Raw genomic sequence first — 24,528 nt, forward strand, 5'->3', positions numbered from 1 at the left:
AAGTGCTGGATTACAGGTGTGAGCTGCTGTGCCTGTGCCTGGCTTAACTTTTTTTTTTTTTTAATGGAGATTGCACATGAAGAAGGCCAGGTTTCCAGCTTGGTTGATCTTTCCTTTGCTGCAAGACTCACAAGGGGCCCCTGCCTCCTTTGGTCCCCGCCACATGGCTGCATTTGGGACACTGTCCCTCTTCGGTCTGTAGAGGTGGGAGGAGACCCCCACTGCCAGTTGCCAAGTGAATGCTTTGGGGGTAGGAAGCAGCCCCTCATCGCGGCAGATCTGCATCTGGCCTGATGAACATTTGCATTTTGGGAATCCGGATCAAACTGATTTCGGAATCAGGAAATTCCTCCTGAAAATCCCGAAGTGCAGCACCTTGAGGGAAGCCTAGACTCCTGATGGGGCTGGCCAGGTGGGGTCTCTCTGCCCCCCTTACCCATGTACCTGTCATGGAGTTTCACATCCCTGAGCTAAAACCCAGTGCTTCTCTGACTCAGACCCTGCCCCCTCCAAAAAATGTCTTTTTCCAAAAGGCGTGGGGCTGGCATCCGGAGGAGCAGGACCAGCCATTCCCACGTCTCCTAAAAATTCTGGAGTTCTCCAGACACTCTCCCAGTCTCCGCCCTCCTCCTCGACGCCCCGTCCTCAACCCGCACTGCCCTCCCCCCGCCACCAGGCGAAGGGGGCGGGAAGCCTGGGAACAGGCTGTTCTCACATCCTCTCCTGGCGCCGGAGCCACGCCAGCTGCTTCCAGCACCCCACAACTCGCACGCACGCCAGCCCCTGGTCGCGCCCGAACTGTGCTTTGAGGCCTGGCCCTTCCCTTCGTGTCCCAGTTTCCAGCTTCCTCTGCCCGTCTCGGACCTCCCTGTCTCTCCTCCCCAATCTTTCTGGGTCCCTCATACCTCCGACTCTCTATGCAGATTGTTCTGCTGTTCCCCTAAATTCTGTCTTCTCCTTCTCTCCCCTGCTACCCGCGTCTCTCCCCCTCTCTGCCTGTTGTCCTGGGACTTTGCCTGTCCCTGATCCCAAGTCTCTCTCTCCACCCGCAATGTGGCTCCTTCTCTGTCTCCCCTCCTGGAGGACCTTTCCCTAAATCTGCTGCTGCTCTTCCCCAATCACCATCCTCCTCCTCCTCCCGCCTCTCCCAGCATGTCAGCCATTCTTTATTACTGTTATTCCCTCTCCCACTAAACCTCCTTCTCACCCCTGCTCCCTTCCTCTCTCCCAGTCCTTCCTCCTGTCTCTCCCTTCTGCACCCTCCTGCTCTTTTTTCTGATTCTCTCAATAACTGTGTGACTGTCCTCATCTCTTTCTCTCTCCTGATCTGTGTCCTAGTTCCCTCACTCCTCACTCCCGCCCCCCACGTGTCGCCCACATCTCAGTCTCTCTCCCAGTGCCAGTGTCTAGATACCCTCCTGCCCTCCCTTAGTACCTCTCTTTCCACCCCATCCCCACTGCTGATTTGCCCCACATCCAGGACAGGGAGCTCCCTGGAGATGTCTGGGCCTGGGATGACACCTCCTGACACCCCCGTTCCCCACCCCAGTCTCAGGAGGGGCCAACCCACCGTCCTCTTCCCAGCCCTTCCCTTCCCCCGGCCCGGCTCCTGCCTCCCTCTTGGCTGCACCCGCTGCAGCTGCAGCAGCCCGTTGCCAGGGCAACCACAGCTGGCTGGGCGGGAGCCCCTCCACCCCATCCCCCTTCTCCTCCTTTCTGGCAAAGCAAGGCGGAGCTGGGACAAAGCCGGGGAGAGGCAGGGTGCAGGCGGGAGGAGAAGGAGGTGGATGGAGGTAGGGGCTGGCTGGTCGCCTCACCCCCTACAAGGCCCCCCCCACCCCTGGCCTTCCTTCTTGGTGATGCCCCAAACCAGACGGGAGAACGAGGCAGTCGTGGGCAGAGGGGTCAGGCCCAGTTTAATACACAGAACAAGTTAATTCACAGCAGAGGCAGGCAATAGAGGAGACTTGGTGACAAGTGGGGGGGGCACTCCTGGATTGGGGGACATCCCCCCAAAACCCACCACCTCCCCCACCTGCAGTCTCAGTTTCCCTTTTTAAAAACCCGAACAACAAACACACACAACCACAAGAAACAACCACGCCCCCTCACTCCCCCCAAAATGGCCAGTGAGGGGGGCGGGGGCCGCCAGGCCTGGCGGGGCGGGAGGAGGGCGGAGGAGGGAGGGAAAAGGAGTCCGTGGCGGAGTCTGTGCTTCTCATTCCAGCAGGCGCTGGGCGGGGGCCCACCCGGCCCCACCACCGCCACCCACCAGCCACGGCAGGCACGGGGCGGGCACAGGCCAGGGCGGTCGGGGAGGGGCAGGAACAGAGTTCAAAACCAAGGTTCACATCATGCAGTATCCACCGTGGGCACCGGGAGGGGCAGGTGGACACCACGCCCACCGCCCTGGGCACAGGAGGGGAAGGTGCCCACCTTGGGTGGGGCGCGGGACGGCTGCAGCTCCAGAAATTGGGGTTCGGGCGCCCGGGAGGGGGCCGGCAGAGGCGGATGCCCAGTGGACGCTCTCAGCAGCGCCCCTCCACCCAGCCAGGCCTTGGAGGACTCTTTGTATATATTAACTTCTTTTCCTTTTTTTTCTTTTTTTTTTTTTTTTAACTTTTTGTCTTTTTCTTTAGAAAAAGGCTCTGTCCATGCCCCTGGCTGGCACCCACCACCCCCCATGCCCGCCCAGAGGCGGGGTATGGCTTTGAGGGGAGAAGCCCCTGGTGTCCATTTGCCAAGGGACAGAGAGGGAGGGAGGGAGGGAGAGGCCCCGGCCGGGCCACCCACCCACAGGGCACACATTCCGCTTGCACAGAGGGGAGGGGGTGGCCCAGCCCCCTCTCGGCTTCCGCCTCTCCCGCTCCCGCTGCGGGGCATTCAGGGTGGGGGAGAAGTGAGGAGCTCAGAGAGGCAGGTAGGCGAGCACCACCCCAGAGTCCCGGCGCCGAGCCGGCCTAGGTGAGGGTGATGTAAGCAGAAGCCTTTTCCTTCAGGTGCCGAAGACAGAGGTGACAGCTCCAGCTCCCTGCGGGGGCGGCCGAAGCTGGAGTCAGGCCCAGGTCCGGGAGGGCTGCCCCAGCCGCTTCCCACCCAGAGGACACAGTTCTCGACAACCGGGAGATGGGCGTTCCCACCCCCCGCCCACGTGGTGCCTGCCTCTCCTCTCACCTTCCGGGGGCTCCGCCATGGGGGGGCTGAGGCAGTACATGTGGTAACCCCGATCGCAGTCGTCACAAAACAGCAGCTGGTCCTGGGGGGTGAGACCCGCCCAGCTGGCACCCTGGGGGCACGGGCACCAGAAACGGGGGTGGGGGGCTGGGGCAGGGGCTAGGTCAAGGGGGCTGGGGGGAGGTGAGGCCTGCCAAGAAAGTCTCTGAGAAGGTCTTTGCAGCAGGAAATGTGTGCACAACACTGCTTAGCCAAGCACATATCCCTCGGGACGGTCCCTTTGCGATTTATAGTGGGGGTTTCATAAGGATTTATAGTGGGGGTTTCACAAGGCTCTGCGGAAGGTTTATTATTATTATTATTTTATATTTTTAGAGACAGGGTCCTACCCTGTTGCCCAGGCTGGAAGTGCAGTGGTGCAGTCACAGCTCACTGCAGCCTCACACTCCTGGGCTCAAGTGATTCTCCTGCCTCAGCCACCTGAGCTGGGACTATAGGTGTGGGCCACCACGCCTGGCCTTTTTTTTTTTTTTTTTTTAAGTTTTTTGTAGAGATGGGGGTCTCACTATGTTGCCCAGGCTGGTCTAGAACTGCTGGGCTCAAAACTCCTCAGCCTCCCAAAGTGCTGGGATTACACAGGTGGGCCACCACTCCCGGCCTGTGGAAGGCCTTATATGACACCAAGATGATCTGATACCAGCTCTGCCAGCAACGGTCATGGCTTTTTTTTTTTTTTTTTTTTTTTGAGATGGAATCTCGCTCTGTCACCCAGGCTGGAGTGCGCAGTGGCGCCATCTCGGTTCACTGCAATCTCCACCTCCTAGGTTCAAGAGATTCTCCTGCCTCAGCCTCCCAAGTAGCTGGGACTACAGGCACCCAGCTAATTTTTGTACTTTTGTAGAAACGGGGTTTCACCATGTTGGCCAGGCTGGTCTGGAACTCCTGACCTCAGGTGATCCACCCACCTCAGCCTCTCCCAGAGTGCTGGGATTACAGGCGTGAGTCACCGCGCCCGGCCTGTGGAAGGCTTTAAACAATCCTAAGATGATCTGACACCAGCTCTGCCAGCAGTGGTCATGGCTTTACATCTCAGCTCTTCCATTTCCCTAGCTGGCTGGCCCTGGCCAGGTCTCTTTCCCTCTCCGAGCTCGGTTTCTTCCCTGCTTCAGAGGGTGGTTGAGAGGAGCCAGAGAGACGAAGAGGAGAAAGTGCCGGGTTCAATTTGTGGACACCAGCATGATGGTAACACAGGGGACTCGCGTTCACCAGGGAGGGCTCAGACACAGGCTTTAAGCTCGAGGAGCGGAGGTGGACGTGCCAAGCGGGGCGGGCAGCAGGGCACGCGGGGGGCGGGCGGCACTCACGTCGTTCTCGGAGGTTCCGCACAGGCTGCAGGATTTGCACTCAATGCACTGCCAGCGGTAGGTCCGCACAGCTGCCGTCATGTTCACCGTGAATTGTAAACACGAGGGGTGTCCTGGGCGCCAAGGGGCAGGGGTGCAGTTAGGAGGTCAGCGTGCCCCTGGTGGGCACTGACCACCAGGGGAACCATCGCTCAGCCCCTGCCCCTGGCTGATGAGGCCGGGATGAGCTGCTGGGGTCCACAGCCTGACCCCACACCTGCCCAGCAACCACGTGGCCAGCAGCAGTCTCCTACCACAACCACCATGGCAACCACACTCTGCTCCCCAGAACACCATGGCAACCGCATTCCATTACCCACAGTGCTGTGGCAACCACTTTCTACCACCCACAACACCGTGGCAACCACCTTCTGTTAACCACCGTGCTGAGACAGCCACATTCCATTACCCGCAGCAGAACGGCCAGGGTCCTGTGAACCGCAGCAGCGTGGCGACCACACTCTCCCAGCCACAATGCCATGGCAACCGCCTTCCACAACGGGGTCCCCACACCTTGGTTTCGTGCAACTAAAGCCCATTCCACATGATGCCCCAGCAACCAAACTGTTACTGACAATACCGTGGAGCGCCAGGCTGTCCGTCATTCCACGGCCCCGGTGCAGAGACACCTGCAGCTGCGACCTGTAGCCACGACCCGTGGTGCCCGCCCCCTGCAACCACGGCCCCGGTGCCATCACAACTACATTCCATGATACCGAGTTGCCATGACAACCACATTTCACTACCCATGATGCCATGACAACCACAATGCATGGCCTACTGTGCTGTGGCAACCACAGTCTATATTGCCCCCAAGTCCACCACAGGAAACCACGTTCTGTAAGCCACAATTCTACGGCAAGCTCGTCCTGCTACCAGTGCCCAGGTGGTGGCATCCGTCACTCACACCACACAGCCCACTACCCGCCACACCTTGACCCCCGTCTCTTGCTACTCCTTTTGTCTTGTTTTGGTTTTTGAAACAGGGTCTCACTCTGTTGCCCAGGCTGGAGCACAGTGGTGCCATCAGAGCCCACTCTGCAGCCTTGACCTCCCGGGCTCCAGCAATCCTCCCACCTCAGCCTCCCGAGTAGCTGGGACTAATGGGGTGCGAAACCATACCCAGCTTTTTTTTTGAGACGGAGTCTTGCTCTGACACCCAGGCTGGAGTGCAGTGGTGCGATCTCAGCTCGCTGAAACCTCGGAGTCCTGGGTTCAAGCGATTCTCCTGCCTGAGCCTCCAGAGTAGCTGGGATTACAGGCACGCGCCACCACACCCAGATAATTTTTATATTTTTAGTAGAGACGGGGTTTCACTATGTTGGCCAGGATGGTCTTGATCTCTTGACCTTGTAATCCACCCACCTCAGCCTCCCAAAGTGCTGGGAGTACAGATGTGAGCCACTGCACCCGGCCTATTTTTTTTTAATAGATGGGCTCTCATTATGTCGCCCAGACTGGTCAAAAACTCCTGGGCTCAAGGGGCCGGGTGCAGTGGCTCATGCCTTTAATCCCAGCACTTTGGGAGGCCAAGGCAGGCAGATCACCTGAGGTCAGGAGTTTGAGACCAGCCTGGCCAACATGGTGAAACCCTGTCTCTACTAAAAATACAAAAATTAGCCTGGCATGGTGGCGTGTGCCTGTAATCCCAGCTACTCAGGAGGCTGAGGTGCAAGAATCAGTTGAACCCAGGAGGCGGAGGTTACAGTGAGCCAAGATCGTGCCAATGCACACCAGCCTGGGTGACAGAGGGAGACTCCATCTCAAAAAAAAAACCTCCTGGGCTCAAGCAGCCTCCCACCTCAGCCTCCTGGGTAGCTGGGACTAATGGGGTGCGACACCATGCCCAGCTAATTTTGTTTTTAATAAATGGGATCTCACTATGTTGCCCAGACTGGTCTCAAACTCCTGGGCTCAAGGGAGCCTCCAGCCTCAGCCTCCTGAGTTGCTGGGATTACAGGTGCGCAACAACACACCTGGCTAATTTTTAAATTGTTTGTAGAGATGGGGGTCTTGCTATGTTGCTCAGGCTGGTCTCAAATTCCTGGCCTCAAGTGATCCTCCCACCTCTGCCTCCCAAAGTGCTGGGATTACAGACGTGAGCCACTGCACCCGGCCTCTCACTACTCTTGATGCCATGCTAAGCACAGGCCGCTACCCACAGTGCCATGAGAGCCACATCCCGTTATCCCTGAAGCCTCACTGATCCGATCCAATTCCCACCATCCTCAGCAGTTGCATCAGCCTCGCTAGCTCTGGTTATCCCCAGTATCCCCTACACGCTCGGGGTCCCCTCAGTCCTCACCACCTTGCCTCCCTCCCTCCAGGTCTGCACTCCTGAATGTCCTCTGCACCCGGCCCCCAGAAACCTCAGGTGGGGAGCGTCACCTGATCGCCCACAGTCTGCACAGGAGATGAGGTCCTCGGGACACCCCGTCTTCTTGGAGCCCCCCAGGCAGAAGTCACAGTAGCCGTTGGGGATGACAGTGCCGTCGGGCGCCTTCTTGGCTGCAAGACAGCGGACAGGCATTGGCACGGGGCAGGCAAGGGCACCCCGCAAAGGTGGCTGCAGACGTTAGGAGCAGAAGGAGGCGTCCATACCTGTGTGTTTCCTTTGTGCCTCAGGGACCCAGGCCAATTCTTTGTAAAACTCTGGGGTGAGGGGGACAGAGAGAGGGACTCTCACCACAGGCAAGGCTCCACCCTGCCCCCAGCCTCAGCCCCAGGGATGGACCTCTTAGTCCAGGTGTGGGGAGATGGGAAGAGTGAGTAGCTACCCTAAGCCGTGGGGAGAGGCGAAAACAGTTCTCATCGGGACTCCCAACTCTTCTTTTTATTTATTTATTTTTTTTCAATTAAAAATAAAAGCAGCATCTTGGTATGTTGTCCAGGCTGGACTCCAACTCCTGGCCTCCAGCGATCCTCCCGCCCCAGCCTCCCAAAATGGTGGGATTATAAGTGTGAGCCACTGCACCCAGTCAGGATTCCCAACTCCTTGAGACAACTGACCCGTCCTCTTTATTGGGTCAAAACTTGGTAAAGACAGCGTGAAGAAGGGCTCCCTGCTTCCCTTCTCACATACATGTCTCCCAGCCACCCATTTCCAAGTGCACCCTCAGTAATTTGTATCTAACAAATTCAGAGAGTACCCCGAGCCAAGATCTGGTACAGAAACAGACACTCAGAAGAAAAATTCTGAACGCCGAGGTGCCCAGGTGTGTAGTGGCCTGGGGTGAGGACACTCAGCCTCTGCCTCTGAGAGATAGGTGGGAAGACAGTGTTTCCCTGCTGCCTCTCCCAAACCCTCCTCCCCGCCCCCGTCCCTCAGCTGTCAGAACTGGCATGGGATTGGCACGGGCGGACACCAAGGGCTCCCAGGTCACAGACCCTGCCCCTTGACCAAAGCTTAGCCGAGAAAGGAGAAAGGGAAGGCAGGGCGGGAGGGGAGCCATCTATCACACCCCCCCTCCCCAAGCTCTAATTGAAACAATAAATCAGACCCAGAAATATTACGCCCGGCCGGGAGCGAAGGAGCGATGGTTGGTTGCCATGGCAACCCCAGAGCCAGCATCCCCATGGTCGGTGGGGGGAGGGAACGGCTGAGCTGGAGATTTTCCAGAAATGTCTAATGCCCCCCCACCCCCACCCCCAGCTGGGCTCCTCTTCCCCACTCCCAGGGCCCCTCACCACCCCCACCTGGCCTGCCAGCTCACGTTTATGGTTGTTTTTCCGGTGGAAGAAGGGCAGGGCGTGGCGTTCGGCGTTCTCCTCCCCCTCCTCCTCAGCCAGGTGGGTGTGGGTGTAGTGGTAGCTGAGCCCCGGCCGGTTCTTATACCGTTTCCCACAGACTGGGGAGCGAGCGAGCCAGGAGGGGCCTGTCAGCCCCTCCAGGCCCATGCTGCCTCCACCCTGGCCTCCAGGATCACACCTCCCCCCCTCGGCCAGAGACCTGAGCATCCCCCCAACCCGGGTCTGGTACAGGAGGCAGAGGGCCACAAGGTGGGGATTCTCTGGGCCCCCCTCTCTCTGCCTTTCCCCCTCTTCAGAAGGACTCACTATCACAGACATACGGCTTGTCTCGGTCCTCCAGGGAAGCGGTGTCCTGGCGTTTCCGAAGACCCCCGATGCCATATGCCTGTAGGGAGAGTCAGGAGGTGAGAGGCCAAGAAAGTAAGAAAACTGGCCGGGCCGCGGCGGCTCACGGCCTGTAATCCCAGCACTTTGGAAGGCCAAGGCAGGCGGATCATGAGGTCAAGAGCTCGAGACCACCTTGGCCAACATGGTGAAACCCCATCTCTACTAAAAATACAAAAATTAGCTGGGTGTGGTGGCGCATGCCTGTAGTCCAGCTACTCAGGAGGCTGAGGCAGAAGAATAGCTTGAACCCAGGAGGCGGAGGTTTGCAGTGAGCTGAGATCACACCACTGCACTCCAGCCTGGCGACAGTGCAAGACTCTGTCTCGAAAAAAAAAAAAGGAAAAAAGAAAGTGAGACAGAGTCCTTTTGCAAATTCAAATTGCAGCTCTGCAAATGTCCTAGCTGTGGGGCTTCAAACCTCTCCAAGTTTAGCTTCTTCCTCTGCGGCACGGGGATGAAGGTAGCTCTAACCCACTGCATAATCTCTGCTTTGCAAATGGCTTAATACAGATGTAGCCTCAGTTTTCTCATCTGTAAAATGGGTATTAAATCCCCACCCCTGCAGGCTGTTCTGGGATTCAATGAGGTCAGACTGTGGCATGGGGCCGACCACTGCGCCTGCTCCACGAATGAGACCTGTCATTAGGGGAGCAGGGGAGAGGAGAACCTTGGGGTGATACCTTTCCTTTGGCCCTGTTCTTCCTCCTGGGAATGTCATCCTCCAAGTCCTTCCACCTCGAGATCATGCGGAGGAGGAAACTCCAGCAACTGCTGTTTCTGGGCAATAGAGAAAGGAGACGGATCAAGAAAGTAGGAGCCACTGACCTGCTTTTGAGGGGCTCTGGGCAGAGGTGGAGATTGGGGATGAGAGCGTAAGTCAGGAGTTCTTCCAAACAGAGATGAAGTCTGGGAGGATGGAGACTGGGATGCCCAAGGGCTGGAGGAAACCGGGGGGGTTTCAGAGCAGGAACATGAGGGCCCGGGCTGGCGGCCGGCAGGGGTGAGAGGAAGCCATGTCGGGGGGTCCCCAGGGGTGGGCCTACCTGACAGTCCATAATGGTCTCCTCCTCCTTCAGCTCAATCTTCTTCTCCCCCGTCTCTGCACACAGCAGAGCCTCGAGGACGGGCCCTTCAGGGAGGCCACCCTCCTTCTTCAGGGGTGCTTCACAGTCTGGGGACAGGGCCCATGGCAGGGTCAGATGGGGAAGTTGACCCTAGAGGACTCCTCAAACTATGCAGGTGGGGGGACCATGCTCTTTGCGGGAGGGAAGAAGCTTTCCCACACTCGGCCAGCAGCCGAGGCGAGGATTTAACTACACGCCCTAGAAGGGAGGCCCAGACCCCGGGGAGACCCAGCCACACCCTCAGATGCCCTGGGACGCACAGCAGGAGGACACAGTCAGAACTTTGGATACACCGGAAAGCCTCAGAAAAAGACACAGGCCATCAGGCACACCCAGACCTACTCAGGGAAGACACAGCGACTCTTTTTTTTTTTTTTTTTTGAGACGGAGTCTCGCTCTGTTGCCCAGGCTGGAGTGCAGTGGCCGGATCTCAGCTCACTGCAAGCTCCGCCTCCCGGGTTTATGCCATTCTCCTGCCTCAGCCTCCCTCCCGAGTAGCTGGGACTACAGGCGCCCACCACCTCGCCCGGCTAGTTTTTTGTATTTTTTTTTAGTAGAGACGGGGTTTCACCGTGTTAGCCAGGATTGTCTCGATCTCCTGACCTCGTGATCCTCCCGTCTTGGCCTCCCAAAGTGCTGGGATTACAGGCTTGAGCCACCGCACCCGGCCGACACAGCGACTTTTAAACACACCCAGACAAATACGGACAGATACACACACTCACAGAGGAGACACATGGACACCCATAGGGGACATCCAGACAGATTTTCTGAGACAGACGCAGAAAGGAAGAGGCCCAACCAAGCTCTCCTTTTTCTTTTTCTTTCTCTCTTTTTTTTTTTTTTTTTTTTTTTTTTTTGAGACACGGTCTCGCTCCGTCACCCAGGTTGGAGTGCAGTGGCACAATCTCAGCTCACTGCGACTCCCAGGCTCAAGTGATCCTCCCATCAGCCTCCTGGGTAACTAGGACTACAGGCAGAGTGGTTGGCCCGCCACCACACCGGCTAATTTTTGTATTTTTGGTAGAGACGGGGTTTCACCATGTTAGTCAGGCTGATCTCAAACTCCTGAGTTCAAGTGATCCTCTGCCTCAGCCTCCCAAAGTGCTGGAATTACAGGCACAAGCCACCATGCCTGGCCAAGCCACACTCTCAGATACAGCCTAGAGACTCAGAGAGGTATAGCCAGATCCTTGGAGACAGCCAGACACATGAAGGAGACATAGCCGGACCCATGGGTACTCTCAGAGATGCGCAGAGACAATCAGCTGGTCAGGTGCGGTGCCTCACACCTGTAATCCCAGCACTTTAGGAGGCCGAGGTGGGTGGATCACTTCAGGTCAGGAGTTCGAGACCAGCCTGGCCAACATGGTAAAACCTCATCTCTACTTAAAAACAAAATACAAAAATTGACCGGATGTAATTGCTCACGCCTGTAATCCCAGCTACTCAGGAGGCTGAGAAAGAGAATCACCTGAACTCGGGAGACAGAGGTTGCAGTGAGCTGAGATCGTGCCACTGCACTCCAAACTGGATGGAAGAAAAGAAAGAGAAAGAAACAAGGAAAAGAAAGAAAGAAAAGGAAGGGAGGCAGGGAGGGAGGGAAGAAGGAAGGAAGGAAGGAAGGAAGGAAGGAAGGAAGGAAGGAAGGAAGGAAGGAAGGAAGGAAGGAAGGAAGGAAGGAAGGAAGAGAAAGAAAGAAAAAAGAAAGAAAAGAAAGAAAGAAAGAGAGGGAGGGAGGGAGAGAAAGAGAGAGAGAGAAAAGGAAAGAAAGAAAGAAAGAAAGAAAGAAAGAAAGAAAGAAAGAAAGAAAGAAAGAAAGAAAAGAGAAAGAAAGAAAGAAAGAGAAAGAAAGAAAGAAAGAAAGAAAGAAAGAAAGAAAGAAAGAAAGAAGAAGAAAGAAAGAAAGAAAGAAAAGAAAGAAAGAAAAGAAAGAAAGAAAAGAAGAAAGAATTAGCCCTCCAGATACCTAGGCCCCCCTGGGGAAGACAGCCAGATGAGATGCCTAGACACATAGTGGGGAGATACCAACATACCCAGGGAGAATTGCTCAGCTAGATACACACACACACACATAGGAGACACAGACAGACAGAGACACAGCCAGGTGGGCACTGCCACACTCCTGGGTACACACAGACCTTCAGACTCAGGAAGAGAAACTGACCCCAATGACCCTGATACTCCTAAACACATTCAAGGTTAAGTCCAGATCCTCTGATGGACTGACACACACGTGCAGAAATACACCTGATACACCAGACACCATCAGGAAGAGATTCTCCCAGACACTCCGAGGCACCTACACACCCACAGAAAGAGATGGCCGCACCGCCTAACACACCCAGACACACTGGGAAGGAGCTGGACGCCCTGACAAACCAGACATACACAAGACACAAGCCTTCTAAGACACTTGGAGACACCCGGGAAGATACACCTAAGAGAGGAAAGAGCTCCAACCAGACACTGAGACATCCAGACACCCTTGGGGAGATACAGAGGCAGACACCCTCAGGCACCCACAGAAGAAAATACAGGCAGATGGCCGGGCACGGTGGCTCAAGCCTATAATCCCAGCACTCTGGGAGGCCGAGTCGGGTGGATCACCTGAGGTCAGGAGTTCGAGACCAGCCTGGCCAACATGGTGAAACCCTGTCTCTACTAAAAATACAAAAAAATTAGCTGGGCATGTCGATGTGCGCTACATGGGAGGTTGAGACAGGAGAATCACTTGAACCCACTAGGCGGAGGTTGCAGTGAGTTGAGATCGTGCCACTGTACTTCCAGCCTGGGCAACAGAGCCGGACTCCATCTCAAAAAAAAAAAAAAAAAATACAGGCAGATACTGATCCATCCCAACTCCCAGGGGAAGGGATGCAGTCAGAAACTCCATACACCCACACACACCTAACAGGTATCACTATGCCCTCCAATACCACTGGACCCCTTGGCGGGGTGTAGTGGCTCACGCCTGTAATCCCCACACTTTGGAGGGCTGAGAAGGGAGGATCCTTTGAGCTCAGGAGTTCGAGACCAGCCTAGGCAACATAATAACACCCTGCCTCTATTTTAAAAACAACAGGCCGGGTACAGTGGCTCACGCCTGTAATGCCAGCACTTCGGGAGGCCGAGGTGGCCAGATCACCTAAGGTCAGGAGTTCCAAACCAGCCTGACCAACACGGTGAAAACCCCATTTCTACTAAAAATACAAAATTAGCTGGGCGTGGCGGCGCATGCCTGTAATCCCAGCTACTCAGAAGGCTGAGGCAGGAGAATCGCTTGAACCTGCTAGGCAGAGGTTGCGGGTTCAAGGTTCAACTCCCCACTAGGTGGAGGTTGCGAGATCGCGCCATTGCACTCCAGCCTGGGTGAAACTCTGTCTCAAAAATAAATAAATAAATACATAACAACAACTGGGCACCTGGGCCCATGTAGGAGGAGATGCAGTCGCCACTCAGTGACTCAGAGAAACTGTGGAATCTCTGGGAAACACCCGAGATGCACATGGGCAGACACACAGCCAGCCAGGCAGACACTTGCTAGAAGGCGGATAAAGGTGACCGACGGGCTTGGACACACAGCAGGCCCTGGGACACCGTTGGGGGCCCCAGCGGCTGCACCCACCGATCTTGTACTCGCAGGGCCTGAGTCTGGGGTCCTCCAGGATGTTGAGTCTCCGTTTCTTCCTCCAACAGCGGGCGGGGTACGTGTAAATCTGTCCCGGGGCCAAACCTGGCGAGAGAGGAAGGTGAGAGGGCGGCCGCGGTGGGGTGGCCCGGCCCCGCCCCGCCTCGCGCCAGCCCTCCCAGCGGTACCCGGCCCGCGGTGGGTCTTCTCCATCCAGATGTAGCAGTTGTTCTGGGCCACGCCGGTCTGCGAGTCGAGGAAGGGCAGTCGCAGGCTGCGCTCCGCACACAGGCGCGCGTTGTAGCTGCGGCAGTGCTCGATGGCCTCGCGGTAGAAGTCCTCGCCTAGGCTAGAGGGGCAGCGAACGGGCGGGCGGCTGTCAGCAAGGGCAGGCGCACAGGGTCGCCCAGCACCCCTCCCCCGGCTGCCGGCCCGCCCAGGCTCGGGAGGGGTGGGCAGACCCCTCCAGCTTCACCTCTCTCCTCCTCCCACTCCGGGACCCAGGCTGGGGGAAGGGGACAGGGCCCAGGGGCCCCCAAACTGGGACTCAAACAGGCCTCCAGCTCATGAGTAGAAACACCATACAGAAACAAACAAAAACACACCGGGATGTATCCCTACATGAACACATGCAGACACACAACACAAATCACACACAGTCACACGGGATTCACACACACAAAGAGAGACAAATCCCAGTACTCACAAAGGAGAAACAGACAAACCTCACACACGTGCACATATAAATATCTACTGAAAAAGACAAATATCCCAAGTTCCATAGTGTGGAGACGAATCACACCAATAACCATGCACAAAGACACATCACATATCCACAGACACACACCAGAAACACATCACTCACACAAAGACACACAACATGGAAACATAACACCACACACACATACACACCTCATGCAGCCAAAGACATACAGACACACACATGTCAAAGGACAGGAACTACAGAAACCACTTACCCCCCTGTGCACTTACCCACGTATCCAAAGACACAACACAAACCACACACACAATATCCAGACACACAACACAGAGAAATCACATAGATTCACACAGGTACACACATTTACAAAGATGTGCAATGTGGAACCAGTATCTAAAATATAATACATCCACACAGACACACACACATATAAAACACAGAAACAGCCAAATCCACCCACAGTCACACAAAAATTTACACACAAATACACACAGCCCTACATACCCAAAAACACAGAACACAAGACAAATGACAGATAGTTCCAAAGGACACAGACACACACTGGGAGACCCAAATATCCAAAGATATCTAGTGCAGAATAAAAAGAAACGGACACACGTCCACACACCTATCCCCCAAAAATTCTTTAAAAAACCAGAACACAAATAAGTGGTACATACACACACTCCACATCCCAAGACAAAGGTAGTGTGGACTTCACTCCAGTTTGCCAAGGCTCCCGCACCCCCGGGTCATTTCACCCTCTCCCAGACCCGAGGGTCGCAGGGAGGGGACGATGTCCCCCTTCCCCAAAAAGAATCTGGAGGTCCCCCACGCCCTCCACCCCTCCAGGGAGCGGCGCATCCGACATCATTCTTGTCAGAGACCCACAGTCACACACTCTCGCACCCCCACGCAGCCCCGCACTCGGTGACAGCCCCCCAGACACCCCCTCGGCCCCACCCCCGGCCGCCACACACACCCAGGCCCGCGTAGACCCGCCCGCGCTCCCTCCCCGCCTCCTGCCAGCCCGCACCACCTCAGGGGGCCAGGGATGACAGTGGCCATCTTGCTCCCCGGGTCCTGCCCCCAGCAGGTCCCCGCCGGGTCGGTCCTCCCAGCGGTCGGGCGGGCGCTGAGGCCGCCCATCCATTCATTCCCGGGGGGCGGGAGCACGAGGGCCACGGCCAATAGCGGCGACGGGGCGGGCCCGCCCGGGCCATGCCGGGAGTGGTAGTCCCAGGCCAGGGGGCCCCCGGGACCCCGCGGGGACGGGGACGGCGCGGAGGAGGGGCCCGGGGCACGCACCGTCACTCACCCGCCCTCACTCGTCCACATAGCCTGCTCTCGCGTGCACACAACCACATGCACACCTGGACTCGCACACGCCCACGCATGGCAGTTTACACACACATTCACGCGGAGACTCACAGCCGCCCACACACTCCTACTCACACACCTTCGCACGGACTCACAGCCACATGCACACACACTGCAATACTAAGAGATGCAGAGACACCTCCCAGGTGCCCACACAGACTTCTCACCAACATGCTTCCAGCAGACACCTCCCATCCCCCCCACCCAAGTCTCTCCTGGCTCCAGAGTCCCCATCCGGGGCTGTCTCTCCCAGCAGCTACGCTCACGGTCACCCCGCCCTGCTCAACGCCTTCTGCAGGCCTGACAGCAGCAGTGCAGGTTAGAAACAGTAGTCTCACCTCCAGGGTTTAAATCTTAGCTCTGTCACTTGGTGGCCATGTGACCTTGGCAAATGACTTAACCTTTCTGGGCCTCAGTTTCCTCATCTGTAAAAAGAGGATGATGCCTCACTGGAGTGTTGTGAGGATTAAATGAGGAAGTATAGGCAAAGCATTTTAAAAGGTAACTGGCAGGCCAGGTGCAGTGGCTCACACCTGTAATCCCGGCACTTTGGGAGGCCCAGGCAGGTGGATCACCTGAGGTCAGGAGTAGGCGACCAGCCTGGCCAACAGTCTCTACTAAAAATACAAAAATTAGCCGGATGTGGTGGTGCATGCCTGTACTCCCAGCTATTTGGGAGGCTGAGGCAGGAGAATCACTTGAGCCCAGGAGGCGGAGGTTGCAGTGAGTTGACATCACGCCTGGGCGACAGAGCAAGAATCTGCCTTAAACAAAAAAACAAAAAAAGGTACCTGGCAGGTAGTATTTGCTCAAGAAATCCATTTATTCCACAAAGGAGCTGATACGTACTTTACTAAGATGTCAATGGTAATACCTAAATGCTATCAGAAAGAATAATGCGGGCCAGGAACAGTGGCTCACGCTTGTAATCCCAGCACTTTGAGAGGCTGAGGCGGGCAGATCACCTGAGGTTGGGAGTTTGAGACCTGCCTGACCAACAAGGAGAAACCCCATCTCTACTAAAAATACAAAATTAGCCAGGCGTAGTGGCACATGCCTATAATCCCAGCCACTTGGGAAGCTGAGGCAGGAAAATCACTTGAACCCAGGAGGCGGAAGTTGCAGTGAGCCAAGATCATGCCTTTGCACTCCAGCCTGGGCAACAAGAGCAAGACTCCATCTCAAAAATAAATAAATAAATAACAAATAAGAAAGAAAGAATAATGCTGGCCAGGTGCAATGGTTCCAGTCTGCGATCCCAGTACTTTGGGAGGCCTAGATGAGAGGACTGCTTGAGCCCAGGAGTTTGAGACCAACCTGGGCAACATATCCAGACTCCTGTCTCTACAAAAAAAAAAAAAAAATTTTAATTAGCTGGGCATGATGGCGCATCAGTGTAGTAGCAGCTACTTGCGAGGCTAAAGTGGGAGGATAGCTTGAACCTGGGAGGCTGAGGCTGCAGTGAGCTGTGGTCTCACCACTGCACTCCAGTCTGGATGGCAGAGCAAGACTCTGTCTCTAAAAGCAAACAAACAAACAAAAAAAAATAAGTAAGCAGGGCGAGGTGACTCATGCCTGTAATCCCAGCAATTTGGGAGGCTGAGATGAGAGGACCACTTGAGCTCAGGAGGCCAGCCTGGGCAACATAGCGAGACCTGGTCTCTACCAAAAAGAAAATAAATAGCTGGGCATGGTGGCACATGCCTATGGTCCCAGCTACTCAGGAGGCTGAGTCAGGAGGATTGGTTGAGCCCAGGAGATCAAAGCTGTAATGAGCTATGATCACACCACTACACTCCAGCCTGGACAACTGAGCAAGACCCTATCTCCAAAAAAAAAAAAAAAAAATAGATGCTCAGTAGATATTTGTTGAATGAGTAAATGCACCCATCATGTGCTGGGCATAGTTCACCCCGTGTTGCTATTATTATCTGCATTTTCCAGGTGAGGAATCTGAGGCACAGGAAGGTGACCTCACATACCTGCATCCCCTGGCGGCTCTTTGAAAGTGAGACTGAAGGAAGGAGGCAGGCACCCTGACGCCCCTCCCCAAGTGGCCCTGACCTCCTTCTCTCTTCCACTGTCACACACACTGACTCCACCGGAAGAGATCCCCAGGGAGTGAGCGGACCCACTGAGTCACACACTGACCCAGTCTCTCCACAACACCACCACCCCGTCCCTCTTCCCGTCTCACCCCTCCTTCCCCTTTTCCCCTTCCTCTCTTCCACCCCGACCCCTGTAGAGCCAGCATTCAGGTTTGGGCGGCTGCTGTAATTAACACGCCCACAAAACGCCCTCATCCACCAGGGGGCGCCCCAGCCGACAATAGTGGCCCGCTAGCCCTTCACCATTTTTGTCACTTGAAATCCCCCATGAGAAAGATCCAGTCAAGGCTCCTACACTCACGGTCACTTCTACACACACACACACACACACACACACACACACACACACCCCTCTAGTCTTAGACCCTTTCCACCAACTCGCCCATCTAAGCCAGGTAAGGCCTTGGGCCCGCCCCTCTCCTGAAACAGGAGGAAGTGGGTCTCTGATTCACATATGGCCTGGAGTGTGACAAAGGGATTAAGTGGGGTAAGTGGCACCCCTACGATCACTCTGGCCTCCAGGGGCCTATAGTGGCCACCCCACGCCTTGCCCACGGTGAGCTGTGACCCCACCTTCCTCTCTCACCTCCCATTCGCTCACAGGTCCCTAGCACACCCTCTTACACTTGATTCCCACACCTCTAGCCTCAGGCACTCACCCTGCCCCACCCCAAACTCTCATGTCAATTTGATTAAGAGAAGCCCGAGTGTAGACACTCTGAGTGTAGACCTTTCTAACAGTCCTCCTCTACAAGCAGAATTTCTATTTGTCTTTCTTTTCTTCCTTTCTTTCTTTCTCTTTTCCTTCTCTCTCTCTTTCTTTCTTTCTTCCTTTCTTTCTTTCTTTCTCTTTCTTTCTTTCCTCTTTCTTTTTCTCTCTCTCTTTTTTTTTTGGACAGGGTCTCACTCAATGGCCCAGGCTGGAGTGCATGAACAAAGCTCACTGCAGCCTCCACCTCCCAGACTCAAGCGATCCTCCCACCTCAAACCCCAAGTAGCTGGGACTACAGGTGTTGCACCACCACACCCGGCTAATTTTTGTATTTTTGTAAAAACAGGGTTGTCCCTATGTTGGCCAGGCTAGTCTCAAACTTCTAAGCTCAAGTGATCTGCCCACCCTGGCCTCCCAAAGTGCTGGGATTACAGGCATGAGCCTCTGTGTCTGGCCCACCAGCAGGGCCTCTACCCGCAGACCCAGGCTGACACTTGGAGCGGGCTCTCCTTTCTTTCCTTCCACCCTAACCACCTGCACACACCACTCCCACACACTTCTACACACTTGAACTCCCAGTCCTCTCCCTGGCCCAAACAATCCTCCTGCCCCATGCCCCAGTGCCCTGTTGGGGAGCTGGCCCACAGTAGAAATCAATTTCATAAATCAATATTGATACCACTAATAATAATCACTACATTTGGTCAGTGTCGGTCTCTGTGCTAAGTGCTTTACAAAGATGGCCTTATTTAAGCCCCAGGACAGCCCCATCAGGTGGTAAGGGCTGTTAGAAGCCCCCATACACAGATGGTAAAACTGAGGCTCACGGCGGGGGAACATTGGTGGCTCAAGCTGGTTTCGGAACTCAGTCGGAACTTCCGAGGGCGGCACCCTCCAGCTCCTTCTCCCCATGGGATTTGACTCGCATTCCTTCAGGAGCCAGGGAGTCCCCACCCTCACCCCTGCAGAGACCTTTTGGAAGGGGAGGGCACAGAGGGGCAGGGCCCTCCCAGTCCAGGCTTACTCTGGCTGGGCCCCTGCTCAGGGCTGCAGCACACCTCCTCCTGGGGTCTGGGCCAGGGTCAAGGTGAGGGGCCCCATCGCCTGTAGATCCACCAACTTGCACAGGTGCCCCGTTCCCAGCCATTTTGCGGATATCCCTCACAGGACAGACAGCTGTCTGTGTGTACCACTTAAGGTGAGAGGGCAGCAGAGGGGTGTCACCACCATGCACCACCTCACACGGACCCAAACCCCACACACCGGCTCCCGGCACCCTGCTCACGGCGGAGCCACACGTGTAGGCGCGTGCCTCTAAATCTCTGCCCCGCTTCCTCTCCCAACTCCCACCCTCCACCTCCCACCCCCATTCCCGCCAGAAACCAGAAGCAACTGGCGGCCTCTGGTCCAGCCAGCAGGCGCATCCCTTCTCGTGGGTGGGGTGGGGGGGCCGCTCCCTCTCTCACTCTCTCCCTCTCACCCCCCTTCACCCCCGCCCCCAGCCCTCGATGTTCAAGGTCAAGGCAGCCAGTGCACGGGGTTGGGGGAAGGGTGGGGGAGGTCGCCCCGGCCCCTTTGTGCGACGCCGCGGGCGCTCGCCCTCCGCCTCCTCCACCAGGCCCGGGAGGAGGGGGAGGGGAGCGCCGCGCTCGCCTGCGGGGAGGGAGGGCGGGAGCGGCCGAGCGCCTGTCACTCGGAGCCCGCTGTCACCGCCTGGGAACAGGGGGTGGGGGAGGGCTGGGACCCGGGAGTCCGGGATCCCGAAGAGGAAGCAAGAGCGAGATGGAGAGGGGGAAGGGGAGGGGTGGAGAGCGCGAGGGATGGCAAGGAGAGGGGAGGGTCAGGAGGGGCCAGGCTGGGACCCAGACGTCCGAGTTCCCAGTCACCAGGCCCGGGAAGAGGCGAACGCTCGGAGGCCCGCGGCCAGGGAGAAAGGGAGGGAATCCCCGGAGACCGAGGGCGCTCCCGGCACCGCCTCCTGGGCAGCCGGTCCCCAAGGGGATCAGAGATGCTCCCGTTTGATGTGTATGGGCGGGGAGAGGGAAGGATGCTGCGGTCCAGGCTGACCGTGGGTTCGGGGTTTCTAGTTCCCAGAGATTCCGGGAGGAAAAAGGGGAGGCAGAGGGGATGGAACTCGGGACCCCCGACGTCTCAGCTCCCACCCTGCGGCCGCGAGGGCCGGGGTCCCCAGAGAAAGAAGGGGAAAGAGAGAAAGGCGCTTTGATGAGGGGAGAGCGGGTAATGGAAACCCTGGAGACCGAGGTCCGGACTTAGGTGTTCGAGCTTCCAGCCCCGGCTGGGGCAGGCCCGGCACCTCCGGAGACCCTGAGGAAGAGATGGAGGAGAGGGAAGCCCCTACCCCCACTCTGGGTGGGGAAACGGCCTCCGCCACCCCCAGCCCGCGCCACATTCCTTCACTGACAGCGACAAAGAAGAGGCGCCCCCGCGACCCTGGAGGGGCTCCCGCCCCCAACCCCAGGGGGCGACAGGGGGTGGGGGTCCCCGGGGCAAGGGTTCGCGCTGGGGGCCCCCATTCAACTACGGTCCGCGAGCTGGGTTCCCCTCCTCAGCCCTAGGGCGAGCGGGGGAAGGGCTCCTGGTGGGGGGGGTCTGGACAGGGGGCGGGGACGGCGGGGACACTCACGACTTGAGCGGGTTCTGAATGGCGGTAGCCATGGCCCGCTCGGCTGGGCCGCCTCCGGCCCGGGGCGCCGCTGCCGCCGCGCGCGGGCCCAGCCCGGCCTGCGCCGCCCGCTCTGCCGCCCAGCGCGCTACGATTTCATTCATTCTTGGGGCTGCGGCGCGAGCGGAGCGGGGCGGGCCGGGGGCGGGGCTCAGCCAATCCCCGCGCCCCCCGGCGCACGACGGGACGTGGAGTCTAGGGGCGCGCGGCGGCGCCCGAGGGCGCCCCTGCCCGGACTACACGTCCCAGGGGGCGTCAGGAGGACCGCGCTCCCATTGGCTGCTGGGGATACAGGGAGGGGCGGGGCTCCCCCCAGAGCATCTTTCCTCCCTCCCTGGGAGTGCTCGGTCTCCAGCTCGGGATCTCCACCCTCCAGGCACCGCGGGCGCGGAATCAGGTGGTCCCTAGCTTCTAGGTGTCCCCAGGGTATGCGGATGACCCTAAAGTCTGTCGTGTATTATTGTCTGGGCCTATTTGGGTGTCTCTTCTATGTCGGACAGCCTGTGAACAAGCACAGGGGTTCATCAGTGCCTTTGTTCATTTACTGAGTGCCTGCTGTGTTCCAGGAACTCTTCTAGGCACTGGGGATACAGCAATGACCAAAACAAAGTTGCCACTCTCAAGGAGCTGACATTCTAGTGGAGAAAGACAGATAATAAGAAAATAAATAGATAAAATCATTTCAGACAGTGAACGGTGCTATAAAGAAAAGAAAATGGGGCCAGTCGTGGTGGCTCATGCCTGTAATCCCATCACTTTGGGAGGCCGAGGCAGGTGCGTCATCTGAGCTCAGGAGTTCAAGACCAATATGGGCAAGATGGCGAAACCCCATCTCTACCCAAAATACAAAAAATTAGCGGGGTGTGGTGGCGCATGACTGTAATCCCAGCTATTCAGGAAGCTGAGGTGGGAGGATCACTTGAACCTGGGAGGCAGAGGTTGCAGTAAGCCGAGATTGTGCCACTGCATTCCAGCCTGGGTGACAGAGTGAGACCCTGTTTCAAAAAATAAATAAATAAATAATAAAAAGAAAAGAGAGAGAGAGAGAAAGAAAAGAAAAGAAAAAGAGAAGAGTCTGGGCACACACTTATAATCCCAGCACTTTGGGAAGCTGAGGCAGGAGGATTGCTTGAGCCCCAGAGCACGAGACCAGCCTGGGCAACATAGTGAGACCCCATCTCTACAAAAAGTTTAAAAATTATCTGGGTGTGGGGATGCATGTATGCAGTCTCAGCTACTCAGGAGGATGAGGCACGAAGATCACTTGAGCCTGAAAGTTGGAGGCAGCAGTGAGCTATGATCACACCACTGCACTCCAGCCTGGACAACAGAGACAGTCTCTGTCTTGAAAGAAAGAAACAGAGAGAGAGAGAGAGAGAGAAAGAAAATAAAATAGATTCAGCAGAACACAGATTCTGGAAAGAAAAAAATAAACAAATGAAAAATAACTTTAGGGACGGGCGCGGTGGCTCACGCGTGTAATCCCAGCACTTTGGGAGGCCAAGATGGGTGGATCACGAGGTCAGGAGATCGAGACTATCCTGGCTAACACGGTGAAACTCCCTCTCTACTAAAAATACAAAAATTAGCCAGGCGCGGTGGCGGGCGCCTGTAGTCCCAGCTACACGGGAAGCTGAGGCAGGAGAATGGTGTGAACCTGGGAGGCGGAGCTTGCAGTGAGTGGAGATTGCGCCACTCCAGCCTGGGCGACAGAGCAAGACTCTGTCTTCTGTCTCAAAAAAAAATCAAAGAGAAAAGAAAACTTTAAAAAAAGAAAACAGATTGATTTGAAGGAGTGAAGAAGTGGCTTCTCCGAGGAGAGGACATTTGAGCTAAGATCTAGAGGTTGCCAGCATGCACTAAGAAGCACGTCTAGGACAGGATCAACAAGTGCAAACGCCCTGGGCTGGGAACAAGTGTGGCATGTTCAAAGATCAGGAAGCAATTGAGTGTGACTGGAGCAGAGTGAGCAGGGGGAGACCGCCTGGGGAGACAGCAAGGACTCGGCTCATGTAGGACCTTGTAGGTCATTATAAAGAAAATGGATTTTGGCCGGGCGCGGTGGCTCAAGCCTGTAATCCCAGCACTTTGGGAGGCCGAGACGGGCGGATCACGAGGTCAGGAGATCGAGACCATCCTGGCTAACACGGTGAAACCCCGTCTCTACTAAAAAATACAAAAAAAAAACTAGCCGGGCGAGGTGGTGGGCGCCTGTAGTCCCAGCTACTCGGGAGGCTGAGGCAGGAGAATGGCGTGAACCCGGGAGGCGGAGCTTGCAGTGAGCCGAGATCGTGCCACTGCACTCCAGCCTGGGTGACAGAGCCAGACTCCGTCTCAAAAAAAAAAAAAAAAAAAAAAAAAGAAAATGGATTTTGTTCTAAGTGCAATCAGTCATCCTGGACTCTCCTCTTCTTCTTTTTCACACACACACCCCAAGCCCATCAGCAAATCCTGTTGTCTCTATTTTCAAAACATATCCAGATTCCACCCACTCTCTGCCCTTCATGGCCTGCACCCCAGTCCTGTCCATCATCGTCTGCTGCCTGGATTATGGTAGCATTTTCATCACTGGGCTCCTGCCCCCCAAGTTTGCTCTCCCCACACAGCCAGAGCGGGTTATCTGAAGCATATCTCTGGGCTGAGCACAGTGGCTCACGCCTGTAATCCCAACAGTTTGGGAGGCCAAGGTGGGTGGATCACTTGAGGTCAGGAGTTTGAGACCAGTCTGGACAACATGGAGAAACCCCATCTCTACTAAAAATACAAAAATTAGCCAGTGGTGGTGGCACATGCCTGTAACCCCAGTTACTCGGAAGGCTGAGGCAGGAGAATCGCTTGGACCCAGGAGACAGAGGTTGCAGTGAGCCAAGATCGCACCGCTGCACTCCAGCCTGGGCAAAAGAGTGAGATTCCATCTCAACTAATAATAATAATAATAATTAATTAAGCATATATCTGCATCCAACCACTTTCTGGCTCAAACCTCCAACAGCTTCTTTCATAATTTGAATAAAATGCAAAGCCCTCACTATGCCCTCCTCCATCCCTCCTCAACCCTCATCACATTTCTGGCCTCTTTCCCCTCCTTCCTTCCCTTGGCTAACTTCACTCCAGCCCCATCAGCCTCCTCCCTGTTCCCGGAACATTCCAATCCCACTCCAGCCACAGGACCTTTGCACCTCTGCCTAGCGTGCTCCTCCCACAGACACCTCCCTCGCTCCATCCCGCACTTCATTCAGGTCTCTGGTTAAATGCCACCTCCTCAGAGACAACCCTAGTTAAAATAGCAGCTCCTGGCCTCAGGCACAAGCCACAACACCCAGCCAAAATTATGAATAAATAAATGTATTGGCTGGGTGCAGTGGCTCACGTTTGTAATCCTAGCACTTTGGGAGGCCAAGGCGGGTGAATCACCTGAAATCAAGAGTTCGGGACCAGCTGGCCAACACGTTGAA

General features: G+C 56.1%; 1 protein-coding gene across 1 annotated transcript; it reads right to left on the minus strand.

Annotated features, from left to right (window-relative positions):
- Positions 1–1,890: 1,890 nt before the first annotated feature.
- On the minus strand, positions 1,891–21,141 carry LOC105495416 (double PHD fingers 1). The gene is given in 13 exon segments (XM_011764914.2): positions 1,891–3,031; positions 3,175–3,256; positions 4,539–4,651; positions 6,966–7,085; positions 7,179–7,229; positions 8,291–8,425; positions 8,634–8,712; positions 9,395–9,442; positions 9,444–9,491; positions 9,758–9,885; positions 13,467–13,574; positions 13,658–13,818; positions 21,035–21,141. Coding segments are annotated over 13 exon segments (1,176 nt in total). The 5' UTR covers positions 21,067–21,141; the 3' UTR covers positions 1,891–2,960.
- Positions 21,142–24,528: the final 3,387 nt, after the last annotated feature.

This window comes from Macaca nemestrina, chromosome 20 (assembly GCF_043159975.1).
Source record: "Macaca nemestrina isolate mMacNem1 chromosome 20, mMacNem.hap1, whole genome shotgun sequence".
Classification (NCBI taxonomy): Eukaryota; Metazoa; Chordata; class Mammalia; order Primates; family Cercopithecidae; genus Macaca; species Macaca nemestrina.